Here is a 24646-nt window from a genome sequence, read left to right on the forward strand (position 1 = left end):
TTTTTAACTTAAATTGCTCTGCTTTCATTCTATAATGAACTCTAATAAAAGCAGGCAGTCATGACTAAAGCATGTGAATAAACTGACATGCACTGTCTTTGGTTATTAATATTTGAATTATGTTTTTACAATTGAAAAGCAAGAATAAACAATAAGAATAAATATCAATGCCCCTCAACTGCATGTTTGTACGTTTTATACAGTGAGGAGGAATAACAGTACTCCTGCCTCGAACAGGCTGCAAAAAAATCATTGGAAGAGGAAGAAGAGGAAACAGAATCCAGAAGCAAGAAGAGAAGATAAAGAAGAAGAGGAGGAGAAGCCAAAGAAAGAGGGGATAATGAAGGAAATGCGGAAAAAGAGGAAAAAACTCAAAGTGGAGGAAGCAGGAGGTAAAGAAGAGGAAGAACAAGTCCAAGTAAAGAGGGCACAAAGAAGAGGTGGAGGAAAAACTGAAAATCAGACAGAAAAAGAAGCCGAAAAGGAACCAGATGAGGAAAATATAAAAACAGGAAAGAGAAGAAATAAAGGAAAAATACAAAGAACAAGACACAGTAGAGGAAGAAGAGGAGGGAAAAGAGCAAGCAGAGGAAGCAATGCAAAGAAAAAGAAAGTAAAGGAAGTGGGGAGAAGAAGATGAGGAAAATAAGAGAGAAGAGGAAATTGAGAGAAGAAAAGGAAAGGAAAGAAGAGCAAGTGGGGGAGGAAGGAGGAAGAGGAAACATAGAACAAAAGAAGGACAGAAAGATAAGCTGAGGAAGAGGAACAGTTTGTATTAATATGTGGAAACAGAAAGAGAGTTTAGATTTGAAATAAAACACCAGTGAAACCACACTCCCACCAGCTCAAACCAATAAAATATAAAACACAATAAAACAAAGTTATTGGAGACACTTTGGTTTTTCTGCACGACGGCCTCCAGCTGGATGTTGGCACGGTCGCTTCGTACAGTAGCTGCTGCACGGTTACTGTTGGCCACGAACCAACCATTGCTTTATTCTAAAATCGAGCTGATTGGCTCGTAACTGTAGTGAAACTGAAAAAAAGGGGAGATTTGGGAAAGAAAAAGTTGGTTTGTTGAGACTCTTTGTGGTAGAAGAGTCAAAGTTGATGAAGTTCCTCGCTAATCCTGACCTGTTGTTCAGTTTTTCATCTGGCCAGAAATCAAAATCTAAAAATATTCATATGATATATATTTTCTGCTCTACACTTCAGTTTTATTTGGTTCTCCTGGACCTCCTCCAGGAGTGGAGGAGCAGAAGCCGTTTGGAGTTAATAAATTGTATTTAGCCGACTGCTCTGAGCGGAAATCAGATCCACTAACACTGGACTACTTTTCCAGTTAGGCTCTTATATACAACAGTTTCTCTCAAACCACAAGTGTTTATGTCTCGACGACTCGCTGACTGACTTTCTGTAGCTCTCTCTTTCCCAAAAGCCCCGTCTGTGTGTGTGTGTGTGTGTGTGTGTGTGTGTGTGTATGTATGTGTGTGGGTGGGTTTGTGTCCCAATTAGATGCTGAGCCAACACACACACACACACACACACACACACACACGGTCAGTTGAAATAAAATGTAATTTGATGGTCTACATGGTGGAAAATTACCACCAGCTACCAGCAGCTGAGTTCACCCACTCAAACAATCCTGATCCGAGTTTGTCAAATCAACTTAATTTTCACTCTGAAACACCTGCGGACAGGTAAACAACACATTCTCACTCCCAGCTCAGCTCTGTAAGATCCGTCACTTAAGTTACATTAATCAAAATAATTCAACTTTGACACAAACCCTGGTCTCCTGGGTGAAAAACCCGTGTTTGTTTGACCTCCCCTCCTCCGTACACGGACTTTCTCACTCTTCATACCACGTCACCTGACTTCATCAACTCAGTAAGACGTAAAGCTAGAGCATCACCTGCAGAAGTGATGCTACAGGTGTGTCTGCAGCTGATTTATTTGACGCTTTGGGAGTGAGAGAGGGCTGCAGGTAAATACTGACAGTGGTAAACTGGAATCCAAAGGAATAAGAAAGATAATATATTTAAATTTAAGAGAATTATTTTGGCAGACTTGTAGTTAGCCCAACAGTATGGCAACAGGTTTTTCCAGGATAACCTTTCAAATTTCCTTGTTTTTTTTTTTTTAGATTAATTTATTAATTTATTGCCAGGGCAACACTTTGCTTAACCATTAAACTACCAAATTCATCACTTCACTGTTAACAAACTATGACAAGACAATTAATAAGCTTAACTAGTTATTAGTAATGCTATTATTTATTTTATCATTAGTTTGTGTTATATAAAATAACTGTTTTATAAATTATATTTTGTATAATAGCTGATAAGAGACGAGAAATACTTATAACAGTACACTGGTTCCCAAACTTTTCCCTTTCAGAAGCCAAAAAACGCTCACTCTCCTCCACCCAACATTTTCTTCATCGATCGTTAACCACAACTGGGGCTAAAGCTGATAGAAAATTTAAAAACTGAATTTAAGGTTAGCAGGATAGAATATAAAATATAGAATAGAGCAAACTCTTGTGCTTATATTCATTCAACTTTGTTTCACTCTTTATATCTCCCCTGGTCTTCTGCACCCACCTGCAGTGGCTCTGTGTCCCCCCTGGGGGGCCCACCCCCCAGTTTGGGAACCACTGTTATAGTACATAAAACAATGAAATAGTTATTAGTACTAATTCAACTGTCATCATCTTTTATCAACCAGTATTTTAAAAAACTCATTTTATATCACACAAACTAATGATAACATAACTGAACACTCCTCTCTCCCCAGACTCGAGGAAGCTCAGGCAGGCTGCAGGAACGCTGCAGGAACGCTGCAGGAACACTGCAGGAACGCTGCAGGAACGCTGCAGGAGTGCAAGACCAGTGCAACATTATAAACTGACAATAACAAGCAACACAAGTAGTCTGGACTTTGAATTCAGTGATCTCAGTGAATCAGCCTCACTACCTGCAGTGTTATTGTCAGAGAAGACGTTTCCTTGATCTCTGATGACATTATGGTCATTTTCTGACTTATTACAGTAAATATATTACTGTTATTATTTCTCTTTAATGATGGTTATTATAATGTTTTGTTTGTTTGTTTGTTTTCTTTTTGTCAGGATAATTAGGTGTTTGTTGTTGTTATTCTCGTTTCAGCCACAAGAGGCTAAAGTGGAAATCACATGTCCTTCTTTAGACCTCAAATATATTTTAATTCTATGTTAGTGTCCACCAATAATATGATTATGAATTAGAGCAGAAGTCTAAATGGTGGCATCCTGTTAACTTACTACAGTATTTAATAATGTTTGTAAGTACGGCCACATTTCATCCAGTAATTTATAATATAAATAATAATGATGATGAGTTCAGGCTGTTTAGAGACCAAATCTACCATCAGACTGGAAAGACAACATGAAGACGTTGTTGTTGTTGTTAATGTTGAAAACTCCAAAGATTATAAAATGAATCAGATTAATTTCCAGCTTCATTAATTATCAAGTCATCAGAAGATTAATGAGACACCAAACCTCCACTCATCTGTTCAGAGAGCGTCACGGCCTCCAGAAACAGCTGATGACAATTTATTATTTGTGAATATTTCATGTGAAATCAGATTCATCCCTCTCAGCCCACAACATCCTCCCGAGTAACCATTTTCGAATTATTTCCATATCAGCTGATTAATGGAAAAGGCGGACTTGTTGGACGAAAATCCGGAAACTCTTCATGACGGCAGTCGGAGGCGATGAACAGAAAATATTTGTTTCTATGTCAGACTAAATGGTGGAAAATAAAATTGTGGATTTAAAATCTTCTGTGGGAATATCATAATAATATAATATGAGGATGTTTTTTTGTATTTTTTTTAAAGTGGCTTGTGTGGTTGTTTGACATGAATGCTGGCTGTCAGGACGAGCTCTGCTTTCCATTACACTAATTGTCTCTGTGCAGCCGCTCCGAGCCAAAGACACTGCAGGCGGCACTCAACAAGACGGCAGGATGTCACTGCAGCTCCTCCAGTGCGCCTGTGTGAGTGTGTGTGTGTGTGTTTCAGTCGCTCGTGTGTGTTTCCTACCTCCTTCGTCTGCCTCGTTGTCCTCAACAGACGACATGGAGACTCCCAGCTCCAGACACTTTTTCATATGAGCCTTAGACTTCATGTGCTTCGTCAGGTTTCCTACAAAACACACAAACACACACCATTTAATGACCGTTTGAAGAGACTTACTGGAAACCAGAGCTTGTTTGGCTTCATCAGCACAACAGTGAAGAAGTAAGAGGGTGAAATGGAAATAGAGGCGGTGGAAGAAAGGGCGACACCACAAAATTACAATTTACAAATTATATATAATTTATACGTAATGTAATTTAATGACAAAATTACTCAACCAGGTCTGAACTCTGCTGAATATAAAAAGGGAGGGGAGTTTAAAGGTTGAAAATCTATCAGGCAGATAATGGCTTTTTATTAAAGATCAGATATCAGCGAGTCAGCATCTTCAGCCGCTGATATGATGGAGGTTCCTGTCTGACCACAGCGACAGAAAACAACCCCTCTGCATGTTTTATTCATTCATTTAACCCCTTAGTTCTTTATTCAAGGATTTAAGCCTTCAGTTAAAGCTTTAATGTTGAGTTTTCCTAAAAAAAATCAGCTTATAACAGCTGAAAAAATATGATCAGTATTGTGTTTAAACAAAGTTTTACTGCACCGGGATGATTGAAATGTTTTTCAGAGGTTTTTACCCTGATAATCAGGTGATTAAGACACATTTGTATTTTTTTTTACATGAATACAAGCAAACACAAAGTTGAATCATGGCACAGAATATCTATCTACATAATCATATGGTGACTGCAGCTAGAAAATAAAGTTTGCAGGCCTGGAACAGTCTACCCTACAGTCAGATTCATCAACAAATGACAATGAAGATGCATGGATGCATTAAAGGGATAGTTCAGATTATTTGAAGTGGGGTTGTATGAGGTAGTTCTCCATAGTCAGTATATTACCTACAGTAGATGGCGGTCGCCACGTCCCCAGTTTGGAGAAGCAGCACAGGTAGTAGTGTCTACAAACAAACATATTTTAGCCGCTTAAAAAAAATCAGTTTAAGTGTAAGCGGCATCTAGAACATTTTCACGGCTTTACATCGCCGTGACACAGCCTTTTCTAACGGGAAACCACTGTTATATAAACCACGTATCGCTTCCTCCAAACCAACCAGCCTCCACTGGCAAAACTGGTCATTTTACCTCAGAACACGTGAGCTTCTGGTCTACCGCTGCCTCGATCAGTTTGTTTGTTTGTTTGTATTATTGTGTAACTTTGCTGAATCTGAACTAACCTTTCAAAACATCAAAGTCAAGCAAACTAACAGATTGAGGCAGCGTCGGACCAGCAATGAGGTAAAATTACTGTTTTGACAGTTTTTGTCAGTGGAGTTTGGTTGGTTTGGAGAGAGTGATATTTGGCTGTGAAAATATTCTAAATAGTGTACACTAGAATTTATATAATTTTTTTAGGCGGCTAAAACACATTTTGCTGCTGACCCTGTCCACAGCAATGCATTGATTAGCTTCCTACACCTGTAACTCCTACTGCTTCTCCAAACTGCCAACTTCCATTTACAGAAGGTAAAACACTGACAAAGTACCTCAGACAACCCCACTTAAAAAAAATCTGAACTATCCCTTTAAAGAAAGAAGAAGCCCCACCTTTGGTCTTGAAGGCGAAGTTGCAGAACTTGCAGACGTACGGCCGGACGTCGGTGTGCGTTCGAATGTGTTTCTTCAGCATGCTGGGTTTCTTACAGCGGATGCCGCACTCCTCGCAGATGTACTTCCCCCGACCGCGACCACGAACATAAACATATTCCTCATTGGATTTATACCTGGAAGAAAAGAGAAAAGACTGAATGATGATGTGTTTCTTTCTTTCTTTGCTTTTTTCTTAGTTTTTTCTTAGTTTTTTTCAGTATTTCTGTAAAATAGAAATAACATTTTTACAGTACAATGATATAAATACATTAAAATTTCATGTTTTTATTAAGATTCAAGCATTAAATCCAGGTTTCTATGTTCATTTGTCTATTTTCATTTGAAGATGTATTTTATCTATTCTCTTTATCTCATGTATCTTATTATCTTATCTTAAGGTTTATTGATTACTTATTTATTATTATTTTTTAATAGTAATTAGTAATTAAGGCATCCTATCTCTGTTTTTATGCTCATTTTTGTTCTTCATTATTATTTTACACTTGGAAACAGACTCATTTACAGAGTAAACAGGGCAGTTCCACCACAGCAGGTCACCGTGTTTGATGAATTCCCTGAAGAACAATTAAAAAGTAGCCGATCCAACATACGATGTCGATAAACACAGAATACATAAAAGCATAATCCTCTGCTCAGGTTTCTAATGAAGAGAGGAAGGTTCTTCACTCACGCTCCCTTTCTGTGTAAAAACATATTCCCCATCTTTGTTGCATCCTCTGTTAACCCTTTACAGTCCGTCTCCCTGTGCCCTCCTCAGAGAGGTCAGAGGTCAGAGGTCAGAGGTCAGCGGCTGGTACAGATTCACTGTCCTGCTGCAGGACTCACATGTTGGCTGAGACAAAGAAACCTGCTTGAATACTGAATTCGTTTCTCTGCTCAAATGGCTCAATCTGGACGCAACACAGAGGCTGACAGAGTTATAATTCTTGGAGTAATTTAAGGAAAAAATAATAATAATATTTCCATCATAAAGTGAACAACTGCTCTGCTTTACTGGAGGAGATGAGGATCAGGACACTGTTCTGCAATAAATATAGAAAATGAATCGATGAAGTGTGTATCAGTTCTGCAGGATCCAAACTCTGATTCTCACAATTCCCAACTCATTTGGTATTGATTCCCTTAAAAAATTATTGATAATAGCATTGAATAAATACAAAATGTGGATGGATCACTTACTAACTTTTAAAAACAGCACACCATTAAAGTTAAGAAAGATGAATAACAACAAGAACATATTTATTTTATTATCATTTTTTATGCTTATTAGCACGAACACATTGTACTTAATTGTACTCATGTGTGCTTATGTAATAAAATTGTTATTTATGGCTGGTATGTGTCATGTGATTTCCTGTTTTTTTTTTCTTTCTAAAAGAAAACTTTTTTTTTTTTTTTTTTTTTTCAACTTTTTACTTTACTAAAACTTTTCCACTTTAATAAAAATGACACATTACAAACCTAATTTAAAAAAAAAAGAGATCAGTGTCAGTATCTGTAAAACTGTGACAAAAAAGTGACATAAAAATCTTTGGTACAGCTCATCATTTTCACTTTTACTGTAAATGTGTATTGGTTATTGATTTCCTATAATCACATGAGTCAGTGGTCTGTAAGCTAAAATCTGTTCTTAATTTTCTCCATGCTGATGCATCATCAGGCTCATGTGGTAGAACAAATCTGCAGAGTCTCAGGATGATTAACAGGATATATATTTCAGGAAAGTGTTTTTTTTTTCATGATGTTTCTTTAGTCTTTGCCTGAATTACTGAATAAATTGACCCTCGCAGGCCTCTAAGAACTATTCAAATTAAACGGCAGAAAGAAATCCCTCTTTAGTTGACCTGGTCGTAACCCACAGAAATATGCAGCTGTAGTGGAGATTTCTTTGTTTCCAGGGATCACGAGCTAAAATGAGAAACAATGCAGCATTCCACTGCTGGGTTTTGTGTTCGTAGTTTTAATGCTGGTGGTGTTTTTTTAACTAAAAAAAAAAAAAAAACTATAACCACAGTCCTCCCGCCAGCCCCACTTATTCTTTTACAAGACTTTAAAAAAACAGAAAGAACGACCATCACCGTCAGACATGCGTCTATTTTATCCCAAATGAGGCTGAGAGTGAAACAGCGGACACTTGGCAGCAGGATCAGCGCACGTCTGTCAGTCATGGAGGGAAATTACCACCAACCGATTTGGTCTGTCTGTCTTTTCTCTGCTGCAGGAACCTTCACATCCAGGTTCTTTTATTTTTTAACGAAAGAAAAAATTCTTTGTGGTGAAAAAGTGAAACCGTCTGCTGTTTCTTGTCCTGTCTGTCCTGCAGCGGCTGGAGGAGCAGGTAACAGGTACGCTCTTAGAAATAAAAGTTCTACCTAGAACCATAAAGAGTTCTTGTCCCAATAAGAGGACTCTTTTTGGTTCCTGGTAGGACCTTTTGTAAAGACTTTTGAACTCTTTCAGAGGGTTCTGCCCAGACCCAAACTTAAAAGGGTTATGCTTCGAACCATCTGTGAAAAGTTTCACCCAGAACCACCCATAAGTGGTTCTACAGAGAACCCTTATATAGTGTACTGGTTCCACCCAGGACCCTCTATGGGGTTTCTATCAAGAACATTTCCACCTTCTAAGAGTGCTAATAAGAACCCAACAGTGCTCTACAAAGAATCTTTTCATATTTCCAAGAGTTTTATCTAGAACCCACCCTGGGGGTTCTACACAGAACCTTTGTCTATTCCTATGGTTTTATCTAGAACACACTCTAGGGGTTCTACAAAGATTTTTTTGTATTTAAAGGGTGTCATCTAGGACCCACACTGGGTGTTCTACATAGAACTTTTTTTTATATTTGTGGGGATTGATCTAGAATACAGTCTTGAGGTTCTACTGAGAACATTTTTATATTCCAAAGGTCTTATCCAGAACACACTCAGGGGGTTCTAAAGAGAAACTTTTTATAGTTTAATGGTTTTATCTAAAACACGCTCAGGGGGTTCTACCAAGAATCTTTTCATGTTCTAGGGTTTCATTTCGAACAAACACTCAGGGGGTTCTACAGAGATTCTTTTAATATTTTAAAGGTCATATCTAAAACACACTAAGGGGGTTCTACCGAGAAACTTTTTATAGTTTAATGGGTTTATCTAGAACTCACCCAGAGAACCTTTTTATAATCCAAAGGTTTCATCTAGAACACACTCTACCAAGAATCTTCTGATGTTCAAAGGTTTTTCTGTAGAACCCACCCAGGAAGTTCTACCAAGAACCTTTTTATATTCCAATGATTTCAACAATTCTTGAAGAACTATTTCTTCCAGGGTTCCTTGGATGAAAACAACAACAACCCTCAATAAATCCTTCTTTCAGTTAAGGTTTCTTCAGAAGCAAATGGTTCTGGGTAGAACCTCAGCCCTCGCAGAAGAAGAACCCTTCCAGAACCTTTGTTTCTGAGGGTGCAGTTCAGGGCCTCGTGTGTGTGAGGAGGTCAAATATCAGGTACATCAAACACTCCGCCTGCATCTGTGAGGGGAAATTTGTCTTTCAGCCTCGGTGCGAGTGGGAAATACCTCTGAACGCTCGTCTGGGTCGAGACGTTTACACAGCTGTGGCCAGTTATGAAAATGAATTATGATGATTATTTTGTTTTATTCTATTTTATTCGCAGCACACGGTAAGATCATAAAGCAGATTCTCTTTCAAACACTACTGGAACTTTGAGGGAACACGCAGGGAGAAGTAATGGATTTGTTTTCTCTGCCTGAACTCGCACTTTGTGGATTTCTTTCATCCAGAACGATTTCGATCCCGTCACAAAGATCCATGTGTGAGTTTTTCTGCGTCTGTTTGCTTATTACTGTATGCACGCAGTCTTCGAAATAAAGGTTCTAAAAGGGTTCTCCTGAAAGGCTGAGGTTCTATCCAGAATCATTTGTTTGTGAAGAACCCTATTTTCAAGAAAGGGTTTGTTAAGGGTTCTAGGTAAGACTAAAGGTTGAATTAGGAACGCTTTTTAGTTGAGGGTTCTTTGTAACATAATACAAAACGGTTCTTGGCAGAACCCCCTGGGTGAGTTCTAGGTAAAACCCTTAGAATATAAAAAGATTTTCAGTAGAACCTACTGAGTGTGTTCTAGATAAAACCCTTGTAATATAAAAAGCTTCTTTGTAGAACCTCTCGGCGGGTTCTTGATAAAACCCTTGGGATATAAAAGGGTTCTCAGTACCCCCAGGGATGGTCCTAGATAGAACCCTTGTAGTATTAAGTTTTCCATAGAACCCCCTGAGTGTGTTATAGATAAAACCCTTGCAACATAAAAAGGTTCTGGGTAGAACTTGAGGGGGTTCTAGATAAAACCCTTGGAATATAAAAAGCTTCTTTGTAGAACATCGTGGTGGGTTCTTGATAAAAGCCTTGAAATATAAAAGGGTCCTCAGTGGAACCACCCCCAGGGTGGGTTCCAGGTAAAGCCCTTGGATTATAAAAAGGTTCTTGGTAGAACACCATGGGTGGGTTCTTGTTAGCACCCTTATTAGGTGGAAAGGTTCTGGATAGAACTCGCAGACAGGTATCTGGGTGGAACCATACACCACAGAAGGGTTCTCTGTAGAACTTCTCATAGGGTGTTCCGGGTGAAACTTTTCACAGATGGTTCTAGGTATAATCCCTCATGCTGAGTTCTAGGTTGAACTCTCTGAAAGGGTTCCAAGTGGAACCTCATAAAAGGTTCTACCAGGAACCAAAAATCATTCTCCTACGGGGACAGGCCGAAGAACCCTTCCTGGTTCTAGTTATCAGCTTTATTTCTAAGCGTGTACAGTTTATGTAAGTGCATGAGTGTGTGTGTCCCTGTCTGTATGCTTTTATCCACTTATTGCTTCTAAAGTGTCCTTTGGGGACAAAAGAGAATTACTTCACTGTCTGCTGCATTTAATAACTCCCTGCATGTGTGTGTGTGTCTGTGTGTGTGTGTCTGGGGGCATTTGCATGTTTGTGTGTGTGTGTGTGTGTGTGTGTGTGTGTGTCTGCACCGTCTGTTCCATTCAGTAACCTTGGTCCTACTGGCTCTACTGTACGACTATAAAACGTTATGATACTGTAGGAATGTCTCAGACTACAGGGGTTTTAGCTTCAGCTCCCTCTTACAGCCTTTATTTGACCACTTTATGTACATTTTAGGACAAACTCATGTGCTTTCTCTGCGGAAAATACGCTTTATGGGACTTTAATAACATCATATTTAATAATGAAGTATCCTTGCGGCTTCATTGCTATCAAACAAAACCTTTTATTGACTCAAAATCCATATCAGGTTACTTTGTGACTGTGACACAATCATTGTCTACAGCTGGTGATGAAAAGGCCAAAATTATCTCATCACACACCGGATCTCTAGAAAATCTGAACACAACCAGCTGCACAATGACTTTCCCTGGATGTAATACAGTCAAAAAAAAAAAAAAGCCAAAAATATGTAATCAAATAATAAGTAAACTGGATCTGAAAAAAACAAAACAAAAAAACAAAAAAAATTATATCAAATTATATCACAAATTGTTTTTTATTTGTTAGCATTATAGGTAGCATTCTGTGTATATTTGATGCTTATTTCTTAATTCAGGTTTAATATATGCATATATTTTATTCTATTTGTGTTTTTTAAATTTATAGTTATTTATAATAATTAAAAATACCAGTGACAGTTTACTGTTTCAGTATTATGACATCATTCTAGACAATAAACTTTATTGTTAAACTGTAAAATCCACTGCATATCTTTGTCACAGTATTAAACAATTTTAACAAATCGTTGCAAAAAATTTCTCAATTCTGTTTAAAAAAAATTGGCAGATATTTCACTATCTGAATTTTTCCTAGAAAGCAGACATGATTATAATAAAAAAAAAAGCATTATCTCAAGAACACAAGTGAATTATTTTGTTATCTTGAGATAATGAGATAATCAACGTGTTATGAGAAAACAAAATGTTGTTTAGTTCATATTTTAGTCCTCAAACTAATAAAGAAATTATTTTAGGTTATTTTAATATTTATGCAGATGTGGATAATGGCAGCCTTTGTCCTGTATTTATCTAATCATTAGGTTTGATTGGCTTTTATCAGTTTGTCCAGAAGCTCAAACTTTAACTGTTTCAAACAGTTAAAAGAAAGTTTTTCCTCTCAGTGTTCGCTCATCGTAGGAACTGTTCAGTCTCTGTAATAAAATATAATAAACAGTACGATCTAAACCAGCTCTGAATGAAAAATGTCCTGAGATAACTTCTGTTATGATTTGGTGCTAAATAAATAAAACTGTCTTGATTTTCTCTTATTACGTATAATGTTAATCAGAGACCAGGAGCACAGATGGAGTCTTGACAGTCGGAGCAACTGATTTAAGCTGAAAATGTCAGATGAAGTGAAGATGAGGAGTACAAATTATTAATCAACACATCAGATTTTACATCAATCAGGGTCTAACTTGCATTGTGTCTTTCTGTTAGAGATAATATTCAGATAAACCTTCATTTAAGGAGAAGCTCTAGACTAGACTAGAAAACATTAGTTGTTTTCCTGTGATAAATACTAGATACTGTTCTTTTGTTTTCTGGAGATAATGAGATAAATTAACCCGTTATCAATCTGTTATTTTGAAAGAATGCAATAATTAGCTTGCGACCTCAAGATAGCACCATTAAAAATAAATAATGGCTGCGCAAAGCTATTAAAGTGGAAACATAACACGTTTCCAAGTGGTCTTACTGTTGCACCGCTGTGTTAAAGACAACAGGTGTTGTCGGTGTTGAATTTGGAACAGGCCTGTGTAACTGTAATGATGTACAACAGTGTCTGAACAACGTTAATGTGTCGCGCAAACGGGTCGCCGTGAAGACCGGATTGTGTAGTAAAGTTAGAAGAAAAAGCATGAATTTGTTCATTAATTAATTCTAAGACGGAGACATAATTTTCCCAGCAGCAGACAGATTTGCATAGTAAAGAGCAGGCTTTTAAGGAACCAGTCTAAATGCGGATGGTGTCATTATTCTATAGTCGTTACACTGTGCAATTAACATTGACTTTAAAATGATAAGTCAAAGCAAAAAAAAAAGACGTGTTTCCACTTTCATTTTGCAAAAGACAACAGTTTCTTTCTAGAGCTAAAAAAGTGGCACCTTCAGTTTTGCTCATGATGAGGAATCATCATCACTTCAAAACATGCTGAACTCTCCCAGTCCGTGCAGAAATAGACTTTCAGAGATTACTGCAACCTGAACTTTCACATCGGTGCATGGAAGAAAAGTTTTAGGTTGTTCAGGAGTTAATATTTTGTCCTCGGCCTTATTAATCAGAATATAAAGAAAAGTTTAAATGTTTCAGTATCAGCAGTTATGGATTGAGACTTCAGTTGTGCTCTGAGGTTTCTGTTAAATGATAAACGCTGTGTTATTATGTGTGAGATACTCGTTATAAAATACAAATACATATAAAAAAATCTAATAAAATATGCAAAGTCCTACTTTTCTTATTAATATAAACAAACTAAATAAATACTGGAGCTGCTGACCATAGAAAAACAGTGTGAAAAAAGCTTTTAAAACACAACTAATGAGGGACAGATCCCACTTCACACCAGTCTATAAAGTTGAGAGCAAGAATTATGAAAGTCGACGTCCAATTACAGCGATGCAGCTCAAGTCGTTAGCCTGTGATGGGTTTACCAGGCTCAGGCTCTTGGCCTGGATCTCACAGGCACAAATTAAGCCCAAAGAATACGTCGTAAAAGGATAAGTCTTCATTTTTTTTTATACCTAAGAAGATTAATCATAATGAAACAGATGTCCTTGAAGTTCATACACGGGTCATCTGAGTTCGTTTCTTTTGTTCAACACTGAGCTGTGAGGCTAACAAAGAGACAGCTGAGGTTGTCTTATTTATGTGAGGGGAGAGCGGCTGCTGGACTTTGAGGAGTTTTTGGTATCTGAGGTTCTTATTTAGTCTGAGATCATCGAGCTGGGGAGAATAAAAGTGACCACGTTTCTGCTATCGAGGCGTCTCATCTCCGGAGCTCTTCGCCTGAGAATCTGAGGCCTGCAGATTCAGTTACATCTGTTAGAAAGTGATACACAAATCACTTTCTAATGCTGGAAGTGACAAAGAACAAATACTCTGCTGTACTGTAGTAAGGTTTACAGGTATCCGAACTTTCTACTCTTTTATTTTCAAAACAGGCTCCTTACTTTCGTTTTAATGCATTTGGTGGGACTCATCACGCCTGGCAGAGATCTTGGGCAAATCAGCCTAATTTTTTTTGCACATTTATGACCGTATGTTCAAAGTCCTGAGCAGTGATTCACAACTTTTGGAAAACAACATCAAAACCAATTTCAACCTAAATGGATGGGACACATAAAAAAATACTCCTTAGTGCATCCATCAGTGTATATCAGGGATGACAAATGTAACAAGATGAAAATGAGGTAAAGGACATAACAAGATAAACAAGACTGAGAGTTATTCTTCGGCAAAATGAAACACACATAATGACATGTTGCTATGGTGAAGTTGTAAAGAATGTAATAAAATATAATAAATAATCAAATAAACATTATTTTGTGTAATTATTCTTAATTAAGCTTAAAATTAATGTTAAATTCCCTCTACAGTGTGAGGTCATTCATTCATTGATGATGCGGATAGTGAAAGGAAAACTGCATTGATGTATCCCTTATTCGTGTCTGTCAGCGGACAACAAAAAGTCAAAATATTTTAAGGAAAGGTGGGTCATTCTCCGCCTCATCTCGCCTCGCCTCGCCTAATTTTACCATCCTGCTCTCGTCCACTAAAATTGTATCCAGTTTGCTGTCTACCTTCGGCGTAAATCCACGTGAATGCAGCATAATGATGTGAAAAAGGTCTGTTCTAACCGTCTGATGCATTTTATTTTACATTTGTTTTTTATTATTGATACATTCTTCCTCCTATCACATTGTTACTGTTGTCTTTTTCTCTTATTTTAGTCACGATTTAGAATTTAAATATTCATATTGCCATTGTAAAATACCATTTAACCTTGTCATAAAAAATAATGGATAAAAATGTGTCTATAAATGGATGAAACTGCGCCTCATCACAAAACATCTTGCAATACTCAGCTTTAAATCACAGTCAGACACGGCTTTGATCAGTAGGTTGATTGATTGATTCTTGACTTGGAGAAGTACCTTGGTGGTTTGGAGTCGGGTCTCCCAGCCTTCTCAGTTTCAGCTGCTAATAATGTGAGAGATCCCAGATCCCAATCACTGTCAGAATCTGACCAATTATTCCTCAAAAAAAAGTGCTGTCTGTGCACCAGATGTCACCGAAACTCCTTTTCAGATATTGCTGACAAAAACCGCAACAAGTAAAAGAAATGAAACCATAATTTCTATGAAGAAGATACAGTTTAATCTGAGAATTACTGCAAAAAATACTGATAAATATACCTGTTTATAAAGATGAATTTATGTCTATATAAGCTTATCTTGATGACTTTTTCCTTTGATTATTGACTTTAAGTCTCATTAGGGTTTGAATTGTTTAGCAGATATTTAAAAGTAGATTCTCAGTCATAGAAAAACAACAGTAATAGACTTTCAATCTGTTAAGCCACTGGTCTCCAAGGGAGGATGAAACAAACACTAAACTTATCTGAATGATGTTATCTACAATGGAAGACAAACAGCAGGAACTACATTTAAACGCTTTAAAAGGCAAATGTTAGATCTATCATTCAGATTTCATCTGAGTGAAACAAAATATGTGCGCTCATCTTGGCCACTTCAATGTTTTTGATATTACTTCAGATAAAGGGTGAAATTATGACTCAGGTCCATTTGTGTGTGTGTGTGTGTGTGTGTGTGTTCGCTGGACGTACCCGCCCTCGAAGATCTTGATGCGGGTCGGTTCGGCGGCAGGCTGTTTGACTGAGACCTCCTTCTCCACCTGCTCCTCCTTCGAACGCTCCCACGACACCACTCCCTTCATCTTCCTCCCAAAATGACTGACATCTACTGGCATCAGCTCTGGCTTCAGCTGCAGGGACGAAAGAAGGAAAAGGAACGAGATGAATAAGGAAGATGCAAATAAAAAATAAATAACAGGCTATTAACTTTGCATGGACACTTTCATGTTATTTTCTGCACATGCTTGTATGTTGCAGCTTTTCCTCAATTTTCTGGAAACTAAAGCTCAATTTCTAAAAATTCTGAACACAAATCTGAAATTAGTTTTGTCAAAAATTCCACAAATCTCTTGCAAAACAGAACACTACAGCCAAAACCATGTTATCTCTTCTCAAAACTGATGCACATAGTTATCATTTGAATATCTCACACAGCATCAATTTCAACACTACCATCAAAATAGTTTGTTTTGGCTTCTTACATATTCAAATTCATAAAACAGTGCAGAAGTTGTTTCCTTTTTCTAGCTCTGAAAAGTTTGGAAGTTGCAATTTTATTGTACACACATAATAAAGACTGTTGCTGTATTTTAGTGCGATATATTACTGTGAATATATCATGTACATTTTGCATTGACATAATCAGCATAGAATACAATGCACATTTGTGCATATCCATCGAGCCCCAGTTGTGCTCACAGTAACTAACAACAGCTTCCCAGAATCAGAGTTTAAACCTGCAGTTGATGCTGCAGTGTTGGAGTTCTGAGACACAAATGTTCCCTATTTTGACAAAATTAGCAGTGATTGCACTGATAAGTAAAATAAGAGACACCGCAGGAAGAAAATGTTTAAACTGTCTTTCTGGGGGTGTAATTATCAGGCTCTGGAGGACATGGTGAACTCAGGTTTCCCTTGTTTTCTTTAGAAATATCGGCTCGCCTTTCTCTTCCTCCTCCTGCTCTCACTCTTCCTCATGATTTGAGTGTTTTGCCAATTAAGGCGAGACATGAGTTGGTAATAAGGGTGTAGCGTTTTGAAGGTCTGTGTTTTCCAGGTGAACAACATGTGTAAAATGATGTGATGTTTGGTTCAACTTGTGAAAAATGTGATTTAAAATTTCAATGTAAGTGAAAACAAAGGAAGTGTGCTGGGAGTTCAGCAGGAGTCTTGTTGTTGCAACACAAGCTTTGATTTTTTAGAATTATGTGCATAGTCTCAGTTTTTGTGTGCATACATTTAAGAAAAACTGTAACACTGTTTCTAAACTCCTAAATTTTACATACTTCCAGGACATACCTGATCAAACCTCAGCTTCCAGGCCACAGATGACACCAGTTTTCCAGAGCTGGGTGGTGACATGGCTGCAGTTGTGAACATCAGATCAGTGTTCCTTCTCTGTTTGGACCTCAGCAGGGCCAGCGCAGCCTTGGTACTGAGGTTCAGAGGGTTGGGGTTGTATGAGCTTACACACCACGAACTGTAGACGGAGCTACGCAGGGCAGCTGGGGTGCTGTTGGGTTTGGTGTAGTTCAGGAAACACCAGCTGACTCTGCTCATGGTGCGCAGGCTGGGGAATTGGAAAAACTGCTGGACGTCAGCCACATCCGTGAGTAGCAGAGTCTGTCCCACTGCTCCAGATAATCCTGTGCTTTGGTTGGCAGCGAGCTGAACCAGCATGCTGACGGGGATTTTATTGGGTGTAGGCTGCTTTGTGTTGTCAGTGTCTTCTGCATCGTTGGATGACACCATGGACTGAGGGCTGGAGTTGGGCTCTGGGACTGAGTCGTCCACATCAAGCTCCTCTGGGGAGTCCCGGCCACCTGAAGCCGGGGAACGGTCTGTGACGATCTGGAGAGGAGGGGTGAAGCTTTCGACCCGGGGTACATCAGGGAGGTGGGGTGCAGAAGAACGGACGGGAATGGCAATCTTAGTGGGGAAGTCACTTAGTGGAGGAGAAGAGGACATCCTTTCAGAATCATCCATGGAGCCTTCACTCTTCAGACAGGCTCGCTGAGCTCTGCCCTGCCCCTTCTCAGATTTGTTACTGCTTTCAGTTCCACTCAGCTCCACGGCACTCATCTCCTTCACAATCTGTCCATACATCCTCTCCTCTTTCACCCTTTTCTGCTGCTTAGTCTCGATGAAGAGCTCCAAAGAGCTGGCGGGGGAAAGCATGCGCTTGCTGCCTCCGATGCCAGATCCTGAGGCATCTGTGGTGGATATGGTGCCTGACGTTAGTGACAGTGGGATCCCTGTGTTCAGGCGTTGCTCTGGCAGGGAATCTGGAACCTTCCAGTGTGGGTAGCGAGCACCATCGGTCTGCCCCAGGAAGTGTGATAGGTTGAAGCCCGTCCCACTTATGCCTCCTCCAATACCTCCAGGTGGTTTGCTGACACTCACAACACCAACTGGGGGAGACATGCTGCTGTTGTCAGCGACACCCGGCCTGGCTACCCCTTGTGCCCCACTGCCATGGGACGCTATCAGCTGGCTAACACTGGTGTACATAACACTACCAAACGATGGCACATGTGTTTGGATCCGTACAGGAACCAGCATACCTGGCAGAGACGCCTGGGAGCCCAGGTTCTGGGTGGCAAAGACGGGTTGGATCTGCTGCAAAAGCATGGATGTGGTGGTGGCGCTAGGCAGTGAGTGTTTGGAGGAGATAGAGGCAAAGCTTTGCTGTTGTTGCTGCGAGAGGGGAGAGGTGCGGGATGAGAAAGAGGCAGGGTACATCTGAGCGCTTGGACTCTCTGATTTTCCATCATGTGGCTGTTGATCATGGATTTGCTGCAGCGAGTGGAGCGGTTGTTGTTGTTTGTGGAGTGGATGTCCAGGAAGGTTGCTTGGTGATCTGATGTGGAGTTTTTGGAGTTGCTGCTGGGCCTGGAGGGTCAGCTGCTGTCTCGGTGACTGGCCGGCCTCCTGACTCCAGAACAAACCGGGCTGCTGGAAGGAAAGGAAGGGGGGACCACTCTGGTACTGCTGGATCACTTCCTTGTTCATGACCTCGTGACCTGGATGCTCTCCCTCAGATGATGAGCCCTGGGTCTGCAGACGATGCTGCTGGGGCCTATCATGAAGAAATTATTTAAACTTTGCATTATTCTTTAAATCATAATATGTATTGTAAATAACATAGACAATAAGGGAATTAGGGAAAAGGGAATCAGCACAGGCAACAGCCTACCCAAGTAGTTTTTGAGGGCTATTAGTAATTTTGGGGTTGCACAGGGAAACCTGGACATTGTCTTACCTGCCATAGAGAGGTTCATCCTGCAGGCTGTCCTCACTGATACTCTGCTGGAGGAGATGCTGATGGTGCTGTTGGTGTTGGTGAGGTCCTACACCTGAGCATAAAACACAAGAGTTCATTGTATGTTGTGTATTTTGAAATTAAATTCTTCCCTACATAGGAAATCCCACATACTATTTCTATATTTTGGCACTAGATATGTTTAAGTCGTAAAGTAGACTGCAGTCTGAACACTTCAAACTGTCTTTATCAATTGAAAATTATACAAAACCTCAAAAACCTGTGTAGATAATTCGACAACCCAGAACACTGTAATGCAAGGCTTACCACCAATGCTACTGCCAACTCTCTTGGTTCTGCAAGCTAGATCACTGCTACTTCCTGTTGGGCCAGGCCATGCACCATGTTCCAGGCTCTCCTGTTTTATTGACATCTCAGCAATCCCTGGCTCCTGGGTGACTGCCTCTGGATAGACACTCAGTGAAGCCTGACAAATGTAAGAAGGACAGTAGAGTTAGTCAGTTGTAATGAAATAACATTTTTGTGCATTTTGAGTTTCTAGTGGTGCCTAAAACTTCAGTCCATTACCTGTCTGACAAGATATCCACGTCTGCGTTCCTTCATTGCAGAGGCACTGGAGTATATCTCTCCTTGTCTGGAGGAGGACAAACTTCCATAGTCAAAGGATTTGCTTCGCATTTCAGGCAGCTCTGTGGGCAGCGTGCAAGGCGCCTGCTCCGATGAAGACCTCCTCATCTCCCTCTGCTGGTGGTGGCTGGAATGACCACTGCCAGGGACCGTCAGGAACTCCGACTGCTTAGGTCCACCACAAGATGCCAACGAGTCATCCTGATTCAGAATCACAAAGAAAATAATCGTTGGGGAATGTGCTATCCTCTACAGGTGCTGCATAACAACATAGCCAGGAACAGCATTTACAAGTGTAACAGTAATGATAATGTACCATAACACTACCAGTGCATGCAAAAGAAAAGAAAAGTTTACAAGCTGCTGGAGGGTTAGTTAAAATACTTCAAAGTATTGAATATATAATGCAGTACCTGTTTGGTGGGTGAGACAGACTTGAGGCCTTCTTCTCTGTCAAAGGACATGGAGAAGGAAGAGGAGTGGGACAGGTTGCTCTCCTGGCTGGGGCTGCGAGAAAGGCTGGTGCAGGTCGACTCAAAGCTTGATTCCCCAGATGAGTGCTCCATATCTGCCAGGCGCAACCTCTTCTTCTTAGGTGGGAGCTTTTCCGATGGCATCTGGGAGAGGGTGTCACTCCTCTGTGGCAGCTGGAACTCCTCCACATGCTGCTGCTGCTTCTCCGGTTCCTTGGTCATTGGAGCTTCTGTATCTTTCTCAGGCTTGTCTGGCTCCTCCGTCACCCTAATCTCGGGAACTTGGATGTTGGGTTGCCGGACTAGCTTGTGTGGGATGTGATAAGGCTGGCCAGGTGAGGCTGCGGCCGATGAAGAAGAGAGGGAGGCCAGGTCACTGTCACTTTGCAGCTGCTGATCCATGCTCTCTGTCCTCAGTAGGGCAGATTCAGGACTCAGAGCATCTTCAAATATCTCTGTGTCGGATTGTTCAGAGTACTGGCTAGAAGGAGCTTTATCTGAAGGCTGATATCCTGGCTGCTCAAAGGACTCAGACTTCTCAAAGGAATTTGGCCGGCTGAGGGAGTTGGTGTGCTGGATCACTGATATGACATTCCCGACTGCCTTCCTGCCCTCAGAGTCAGGAAACAGTGCAATGTCCTCAGAGCACATGCTGGCACAGGTATCAAAGCTGTCAGACTGGCTGTGAGCACTGTGAAGAGAGCCCTTCCCCGTTGGGGTGGCTCTCGATCCATCAAGACTACCTTGTTTAAACTCATAGTCCCCTATCATCTCCACTGAACCACTACAGCTACTGTCGCAGTGTCCAGGGCTGTCGTCTTCATCCCCAACACTCTTCTCTTTCCTCCTTTTTCTTGTGGCTATTTCTGACATGCTAACTTTAGTACCATATGGGCTGTAGGCAATGTGCTCTGGGAGTCCTGGGCTGCGCTCACCAATCTTCATACCCAGAGATGAAGCTACATTCTTGGGCATGTGTCCGTAGCCCTCGACCTCTCCTACATGGGCCTCATTGGCCGAATGTTCAAATGCAGCCTGTCTTCTGAGTCTGCGAGGTGGGTAAAACACATCATCCGATGTCATCATCTCATCGAAGGAGTGGCTACCTCGAATCCCTGGTGGGACACTAAGGTTAGGAGGAGAGGATGTTGGCATGGAGTTACTCCTAATAAGAGGCCCAGAATCTGATGGAGGTTCTAGAAGCCCTGTACTGCTTTGACAGGGTCCTGTTGGATACTGCTTTGGATCTCCAGAGACTCCTACATCCCCTCTGAAACAGATATGATCCTCAGCTATCTTCCCCATGTCCACAATAGCACCTGATTGCTTTAAGCTAGCCAGGCTGCTGGGGTCTGCCCCTGCCATGCCCACTGTGATAGACTGTCTGGATCTGGAGTTGGGTCGGTAGTACCAAGTCCGACCAAACATAATCTCTTCGTACGTCTTGACATTAGTATTTGGAGGGCTGATCTGTTGCTCCGCACTCTCGGAGCGTGAAAAGTAGCCAGAGTCTGTGCTGCCTTTGCTGTGAGGACTAAGGAGGTTCAGGGACTGGGACATGGCAGAGTCAGAGTCCTGGCCTTTTTTCTCATTCAGCCTCAGGGCCAAACGTTGTTTGATGGTGGGGGAGTCATCCAGTGAATGCGCTCTTCCACCCGCCTGTGATGCCAACATGTGGTGTGACCCCTTTATGTCCTGAAAGGGTGGGCATTCCATCCCTGTGGAGGGGACTCCCCCAGGCTTGGGGACAATAAGGATAGGCACTTTCATAGACCCCACAGGCAACTCTTCAGCTGAGTCTGCATATGCTGGTTCCACACCACCTATACAGCAAGAAAGATTGGAGCATGATGTAGAGTCAAATAGAGCACAAAAAAGCAGAAGGGATGAGTAAAATTTTGAGCAAAAAAAACAAACACTTAGGCAGTAAATGAGTACAGAACAGAGTCAGGCAGCATAAATAATAAAAATCTAATTGAAAAATGCATTTTTTAGTTTTTAGTTTTTGATTGCGAAGAAAATTTACCATGCTCCTTCCGAGTAATAGTTTATGCATCAAAAAGCCTTAACACAACTGAATTCATTGAGATAGTTTGGAGAAGCCAGAGTTTATGCTTATGTTTATTAGTTTATGAAAAATTGGGCTTTTAGGAAGCAGAAATTAACACATATTAAAGTTCCTATGACACAGCTAGCGAAATGTTTATTGCTCACATTTTGCCTGTAAAAATAGGCAGCTAGGGAGAGACTTACTGTAGACACTGATTACAGTTTACAGCAGCTGATAGTGCTGAATATGTGTTACGCCCTTGAGGCCATGCAGCTACAGCAGTCCATGAATGTGTGAAGGAGACCAGTCCTACTCCCCAGTGAACATGGATGAACCAAAACAGTTTCCATGACCAATGAAAGTCAGTTTGACAACAGGGAATAGGCTACAATGGTAACAGGTAAAGCTATCTTTCCATCAGGAAACTCCTCAATGACCTTGGAACTGTATTCCCTGTCAGTCTTGGAGGCTGCTGAGCCTGGTTCTGTTGCCAACAAGTAAGCTGCTAAAGCTACCTGTCCATCAGACATCTTCATAAAAGACCTCAGTACTGAATTCCCTGTCTGTCTTGGACTCTGTGTTCGTTCAGGTCACTGGCCATGTTCTAAAGCTATTTATCCATCAGGAAACTTTGTAATTAAATAAATGAGAATTTATTTAAAGGGAAAATCAGAAAATCTTTTCCCCATGAATGAAAAAAATGATAAAGTTTCACCAAAATTAGTGAATAAAGTTATAAAGTTTTGCTTTTGTACAATGAGACTTGCCCAATAACAGTTTTCCTTGCATTTTCCTTCCACACTCATCATAAGCAAATATAGAGTATGCCCAAGAGTGCAAGATAAATCATTTTTAAATTGTTTCCCAGGAAAAGATCAACACTGAAATACCATTAAAATACCTGTGAATATATAAAAACAACTTTTTTCATCATTGTCGGGCCAGATACTGGCATATAGGTGACCTATAGCACAATATATACCCAGTTTTGACTCTGGGATTTTTAATGGTTGGTTCTCAGGATGGTTAACTTTTCAAAATGTGTCTTATTAAGGGAAAAATACCTGTATTCTTGTCAGCTTCAAAGGAGATCTGTGGGATGGGGCTGTCTTTGTCCGTCAGCATGGTGGAGCCCTCCACACCTTCCTCATCTGTGTCAGTACTCTGCTCTCCGTCTGAATGGGCCTCGGCCTCGCCCACTGGGGATGCCTGGTCCATGTCCCCGCTGCGGGCCACGGCTAGCTCTGAAAATGGTACGAGTCCAGCCTTGATGGCATGAGCGTGGGACTTGCGATGCTTGTAAAGGTTGCTCTTAGTTTTGAAGGAAAAGCCACAGGGTACACAAGGATATGGTCTCTCTCCAGTATGGGAGCGGATGTGCTTCTTCAGGACGCTGGGCTTGGCGCAAGCTCGACCACAGTAGTGACAGATGTACTTACCAGGCTTTTTCGGCTTCTGCTCTTTTTTGCTGTAGCCCTCCTCTCCAGGCTCAGGGCCTGACTGTGAATATTGTCCAAAGGAGCTGGGTAAACTGGGAGATTTCTGGCGGGGAAACCTCCCTGCCCCAGCCCCATGAGGGTGAGTGTGTCCTGGGTGCCCTACAGGGTACAGATCATCTGAGGGCAACTGGCCAGCAAATGGCCAGGCATGAGGCTCTAGACCTGGCTGGGGTTTAGCTCCTGAGAGGAAGCGTTCAGTTTGGGGGTGCTGAGGGTAAGGCTGGCCCAGCTGGTAAGAGTATCCCCTTGGAAACCCCTGCGGAAAAGGCCCTTGGGGGTCTTGAGATGGTGGGCCTCCTATGGCCCCAACTGCAGAGGGTCCAGATAGCAGCTTTCCAGAATTCCCTGTATATGCGTACTTCTGCTGGGGTGCTGATCCCCCGGTGGCACCGCATGGCAAACTCTCACGGTGTTTTGCCTCTGGGTCAGCAAAAGTGCTTCGTTTGGTGGTTGCAGAGGGCTCGGATGCCCACTTTCTTTGCAGAGGCGTCTTCTCCTTCACTGGTTCCTTATTAGAGCATTTCTGCCCGGCGGCAGCTGATTCACGAGCCTCCATTTTGGTGAAGCTCTTCTGTGGGTTTAGAAGAGGAAGGAGAGAGGGGATGGTGGGGGAGTTGGGAGGGTAGGTTCTGGAGGGTTACAAGGTCCCAAAACTACCAGGCATGATAGCTGAACCTTTGAGGGCTGCCAACAAGTTCACAGAAACAGGAAGTACCCGTCCATTGCTGAAATAGACTGATTGTAAAGCCAGGCTGGGAACAGGAATTAGGAAGTGGAAATAAAAGGGGAGCTTTAGTGGATAACATCAGAAATGTTTCTCTCCTTTTGCCATGCTGTAAACACGCTAATGTTGCTGTGCGTTGTTTTTCTGTCCAGTTCATCTAAAGGCAGAAGAATCCTTGAGTGATCTGGAGAGGAAACAAAAAAGAAGAAAAACATTTGGTGACTTGTGGAGCACTTTTAAAGTCAACGGTGTATT

At 41.0% G+C, this 24646-nt stretch overlaps 1 protein-coding gene across 5 annotated transcripts in view; it reads right to left on the reverse strand.

The window, feature by feature from the left end:
• Positions 1-24646, reverse strand: part of hivep2a (HIVEP zinc finger 2a) — a 156323-nt gene that overhangs the window by 7380 nt on the left and 124297 nt on the right. For all 5 annotated transcript variants that reach the window (XM_084737191.1, XM_084737188.1, XM_084737189.1 and 2 more), the window contains 9 exons: positions 23233-24575; positions 20059-21941; positions 19586-19846; positions 19325-19484; positions 18998-19091; positions 17035-18814; positions 15709-15866; positions 5739-5914; positions 4096-4197 (listed from right to left, as the gene is read on the reverse strand). In XM_084737191.1, coding sequence (XP_084593317.1) covers positions 4096-4197; positions 5739-5914; positions 15709-15866; positions 17035-18814; positions 18998-19091; positions 19325-19484; positions 19586-19846; positions 20059-21941; positions 23233-24223 — 5605 coding nt within the window. In that variant the 5' untranslated portion in view covers positions 24224-24575. The remainder of the gene's footprint in view (positions 1-4095; positions 4198-5738; positions 5915-15708; positions 15867-17034; positions 18815-18997; positions 19092-19324; positions 19485-19585; positions 19847-20058; positions 21942-23232; positions 24576-24646) is intronic.

This window comes from Lutjanus erythropterus, chromosome 15 (genome assembly GCF_056507025.1).
Source record: "Lutjanus erythropterus isolate fLutEry1 chromosome 15, fLutEry1.hap2, whole genome shotgun sequence".
Lineage (NCBI taxonomy): Eukaryota > Metazoa > Chordata > Actinopteri > Lutjaniformes > Lutjanidae > Lutjanus > Lutjanus erythropterus.